The sequence below is a fragment of the Sapajus apella genome, unplaced genomic scaffold (assembly GCF_009761245.1).
Source record: "Sapajus apella isolate SASKATOON/1434 unplaced genomic scaffold, GSC_monkey_1.0 scaffold22, whole genome shotgun sequence".
Classification (NCBI taxonomy): Eukaryota; Metazoa; Chordata; class Mammalia; order Primates; family Cebidae; genus Sapajus; species Sapajus apella.
Genome location: NW_022436962.1, coordinates 9,006,106 through 9,011,137, shown reverse-complemented (window position 1 = coordinate 9,011,137; position 5,032 = coordinate 9,006,106). Strand labels below are relative to the sequence as shown.

Below are 5,032 nucleotides of genomic sequence, written 5' to 3'. Positions count from 1 at the left end.
GTGAAATGAGATGATACAAAAGTGCATTGAAAAGGCCAAAACCGTCAAACTTCTGTAATGTATTATTATTTATCTGCCTTCCTTCTTGATTTCTTATTTTCTTTTTCTTTTTTTTTTTTTTTGAGACGGAGTTTCACTCTTGTAACCCAGGCTGGAGTGCAATGGCACGATCTCGGCTCACCGCAACCTCTGCCTCTTGGGTTCAGGCAATTCTCCTGCCTCAACCTCCTGAGCAGCTGGGATTACAGGCACACGCCACCATGCCCAGCTAATGTTTTGTATTTTTAGTAGAGACGGGGTTTCACCATGTTGACCAGGATAGTCTCGATCTCTTGACCTCGTGATCCACCCACCTTGGCCTCCCAAAGTGCTGGGATTACAGGCTTGAGCCACCGCAGCCGGCTGATTTCTTATTTTCTTAAATGAATAATCCTTAACAAATTAATATAGGTTTCTTCCACTTTCCTATTTTCCCTGGAGTGTATGGTCAAATTGCCCAACTAGCAGTATGGGCCTTTTGATGGGTGGTCTAGAACTTGAGTTTGTTTGATTTCTCCTTTCTCTTCCTGGTTTCCTGACCCATTTGGTTTGGTAGCAGCTCCTTACTTCCTGTGCATAATGATAACTTCTCTGCATCTCTTGACATTTTATCATGGCAGTGTGCCTATGAAGTCGACCAGCACCTCCTTCTGTTTGAACTTAGGTTATATTAATCATCTGATTTGCACATCAATCTGTTGCTAGGGGGGTTACTGATGTCACACTGTCAGTATTATGATTACCATAATATCTAACAGGCAAAAAGGAACTGGTTGCTAGTGGAAACCTTAGGGTAAAACTCACCCAGCTTTAGTAACCAACTCGATTGCATAGACTTCCGATAACCATGTGAAGGGGTAAGTGGATTAATCATCCAGTTGGATTTCATTTGAATATTTTTCTTCCATATGTGTGTTCCCTCTAGGTAATTGTCTAGTGTCACTTGAAATTGATGAGGGCTCTTTTGGAGGTTATTTTTGGGAAGTTGGTGAAACAACAGACAGCTGTTCTCAGGAACAAATGTCACAGGATCTGCCGAAGCTCGCTTCCAGTAAAAAAGAAAGAAAGAAAATACGAGGTGCTGAGGTGCATTCATTGTCCTTTTTCTTCCTAGCGTTTGGTTGTTTCCCACTGGCCTAAAAGTGTTAAGTCAGTTTCCCAAATACATGGAAAAGGAGGAAACTAGCATTATGAGGTACCTACTATGTGTGCTAGAATGTGACTCTCCTTAAAGCATCGCTTTAGAGAGTTGTCAAACTAGGTATTCCAGAACAACACTATTATACATAACAAGTCATGATTTTTTCTAGCTTGTATACAATGTTCTTCCTAATTGGACATTGATTGATCACCCACAAAAGCAAAGTCATTATTTAAAATTGGTCTACATCCTCCTATGCTGAGTAATTATCTTGCTGTTGTTTTCACTGCAATATTAAAAAGCCTTGAAACGTGATAGAAATGAGGTACAATAACTCCAAAATTAAAAATCTCTGTTAAAAGGTTTGACAAATGGGTCTGTCTTTTTGCCGATTTGGTTACTAGGTAGAAGGGTCAATTTTGGGAAATCAAGGGATCAACTGGATAAAACTGATTGAACTTGAGGTTGTGCAGATTTGCAAAAGCCATATCAAGATTTTTATAAATCTATATGAATCAATTTGTGTGCCAGAGAATGAATAGCTAACTTTTTCTTTTTCCAAATGCCAATTCAGCAATTACTAAGTCTGCTAGCGGTTAATTAAAAACTACCATCTTGTTATGTTCAGAGTTAAATTACAAGTGTGAAAACTACTACTGTTTGCAATAACTGAATGCTCTGTACTCTCTGTACTGTCATCAAAAGGAGGGCAGGGATAAATAACTTTTATTTAACTCACTAAAAAAAAATCTTCTCCGCTCTTTCATATTTAATTAACTTCTTATCTTCTCAGAGCTTGGGTTTTACTCAGAGCTCCTAAGCAGTAATGGAAACATCTGTTTATTTTGTCCAGAAGATTCTTCTCACATTCGTTGAACAGAACAGTTATAAATAACTGAGCCCTAAAGATGCTGGGGAAAATGACACCCATCCAAAGTTTTACATTGGAGGCAACTAATCCCAGCAGGGATTTATGGCAGAAGTAGAAAGGGTTGATTTTTGCTTTATTGCCTGTGCACCTAACAGGTTGGGGAGATAGGGTTGTGAACACTTATGTGGACTGGTAACATTTGAGTACTTATTTGTAAGGCTGTCTTAATGAACTTAATGTTTCGCTATTTCAAGAATTCCACCATCAGAAAAGAGGCCAAACTTCCATCACCATGGTGGATGCCAAGTGTCTGAGTGACTGTAAATTGCAGAACCAACTTGAGAAGCTTGGATTTTCACCTGGCCCAATACTACGTATGTACAATATGCAGCAAATATTAAAGACTAGTCATTTATTGTTTGTAAACCACTTCCAATAGAAGGAACATATGCAATAAAACCATTAAAATATAAATAGGAAAATAGAAAACCAGAAAGAGGGAAGAGGCAATAAATATACTCAAATCCTACTTACAGGTTAAGATTGGGCATTTTTCTTACTGCAACCTCTGCCTCCCAGATTCAGGCTATTCTCCTGCCTTAGCCTCCCGAGCAGCTGGGATTACAGGTGCACACCACCATGCCTGGCTAATTATTTTGTATTTTGTAGAGAGGGGGTTTCACCACGTTGCTCAGGCTTGTCTTGAACTCCTGACCTCAAGTAATCCACCTGCCTTGGCCTCCCAAAGTACTGGAATTACAGGCATGAGTCACCACACCCAGCCCATGGATTGGGTGTTTTTCCTCAGTGAAAAATCAGTTACTCTTTATTATATTGTCCTACTTTTTGTTTTGTTTTTAGTATGTAGACTCTGTTAACTATGTATTTATTATCTGTATTCTTCATAGATAGGATGTACAGCCTTGTCTGTCTTCTCAGATGTATCCAATGCCTGACTCTGTGGTTAATCCATACAGGTATCACCTAAGTGTTTGTGGAAAGGAAGGTGCGAGTTCAATAGCTGTGAGTCCACCTCATTTAAAAAGCCATAATTGGACAGGGTGCAGTGGCTCCTGTCTATAATCTCAGCACTTTGGGAGACCGAGGCAGGTGATTCACTTGAGATCAGGAGTTCAAGACCAGCCTGGCCAACATGGTGAAATCCCATCTCTATTAAAATACAAAAATTAGCCGAGTATGGTGGCACACATCTGTGGTCCTGGCTGCTGGAGAGGCTGAAGTGGAAGAATCACTTGAATCTGGGAGGCAGACGCTGCAGTGAGCTGAGATCATGCCATAGCACTCCAGACCGGGAGACAGAGTGAGACCCTGTCACCCCCTGCCAAAAAAAGCCATAATGTAAGGGATAATAATAAAAGAATAAAAGTCTGAGTTATGAAATACCTTGAACCCAGTAGGATCATATACAAAAACAGAACAATTTAATTTGTTCTCCAAATTCTTCCTCAGCTTCCACCAGAAAGTTGTATGAAAAAAAGTTAGTACAATTGTTGGTCTCACCTCCCTGTGCACCACCTGTGATGAATGGACCCAGAAAGCTGGATGGAGCTCAGGACAGTGATGACAGCGAAGGTACCGTCATAAGCCGTACTGCTAGATAGCAACTTTGCACTTATTAATACCTTGTCTAGTATGATTTATGCAGCTTTAAACAATGTGCAGCCTGACCTGTGAAATAGCCTCTTTGCACAGAGAGCCTGAAAAACAGGCCCCTGGGCTGTCAAAAGAATCTGTAACTTCACATCTGTATTCACGCCAGTGACTCAACTGGGTGGAAAGCTGGGGAATGACTAGCTCAATGTTCGTGTCCTTTTACTAACTAGAGCCAAATGTGTGGTGATGACTTAAAATCAGAAACTCCTACAAGTAAATTCTGGGCCTCCTTTGAAGTCTCATCCTCTGCTTTGCCTCAGTCGATACATCTGACCATTATTTTGGGGGGATTAAATTATTTTATGCCTATTAAGAAAGATGAACCACGCTGGTGGCTCACGCCTACATGTAATCCCAGTACTTTGGGAGGCCAAGGCAGGTGGAGCACCTGCGGTCAGGCTCGAGACCAGCCTGGTCAACATGGTGAAACCTCGTCTCTACTAAAAATACAAAAATTAGCCAGGCATGGTGGCACATGCCTGTAATCCCAGCTACTCTGGAGGCTGAGGCAGGAGAATCACTTGAACCCAGGAGTCGGAGGTTTCAGTGAGCCGAGATCGCACCACTGCACTCCAGCCTAGTGGACAGAGTGAGACTCCGTCTCAAAAAAGAAAAAAAAAAGAGATGAACCAAATTATACCTCCCTGAAATCCCTCCTATGCTGACTGCCCTCCTGATTTATATGAGAGCTGACAGCAGCTGGTCTCTTTCAGGTCACAGAGTGGGTAGGGAGCAGGGGTCTCCGGGATCTCTGAGCTTTGCTGACAGTGGCCCCTGCTCCAGGTATACCTTGCTCCTGCAGTGCCTTCTGGCTTCAGAGCTCCTAGGGGAAAGGCTTGGAGATTCCCACAATACATTCCAAGGCGTTTTCATTCAACAAATATTTATCAGGAGTTCTCAATGAGCCACAGAAAAATGACAGGAAGTACCATTAATTGAAGGCCACCAGTGCATCCTGGGCCTAACCCTTATCATCCCATTTAACTCTCATAGCACTTAGCAGAAGCTCAGAGAGGCCAAGCGACTGGCCCAGCATCACTGAGCTCAGAAGCAGCCCCAGACGACAAGCATAACATTAGCATGCGCCATGAAGAGCCGGACTCATCTGTCTTCATCACCACTCTATGTCCAGCTCCCGGAACAGTTCCAGGCACATAGCAGAACTCGGTGTACATTTGTTGGGTGAAAAGGACAGAACTGAGATTTGGACACTGTCTGGCTCTCCAAACTTTGCTCTTTCCACCCCATACACTTTTCTCACAATTTGTATTGTGAGGATGAACACATTACATTTTTTTTTTTTTTTT

The 5,032-nt window shown here is 42.0% G+C and overlaps 1 protein-coding gene across 4 annotated transcripts in view; it reads left to right on the top strand.

Annotated features, from left to right (window-relative positions):
• Positions 1 to 409: 409 nt before the first annotated feature.
• Positions 410 to 5,032, top strand: part of LEMD1 (LEM domain containing 1) — a 37,063-nt gene continuing 32,440 nt past the window's right edge. For 2 of the 4 annotated variants that reach the window (XM_032288964.1, XM_032288962.1), the window contains exons 1-2: positions 1,961 to 2,425; positions 3,522 to 3,644. In XM_032288964.1, coding sequence (XP_032144855.1) covers positions 2,344 to 2,425; positions 3,522 to 3,644 — 205 coding nt within the window. In that variant the 5' untranslated portion in view covers positions 1,961 to 2,343. Of the gene's footprint in view, positions 897 to 1,960; positions 2,426 to 3,521; positions 3,645 to 5,032 lie in introns of those variants that run through there. The other 2 variants (XM_032288961.1, XM_032288963.1) reach the window with 2 other exon arrangements.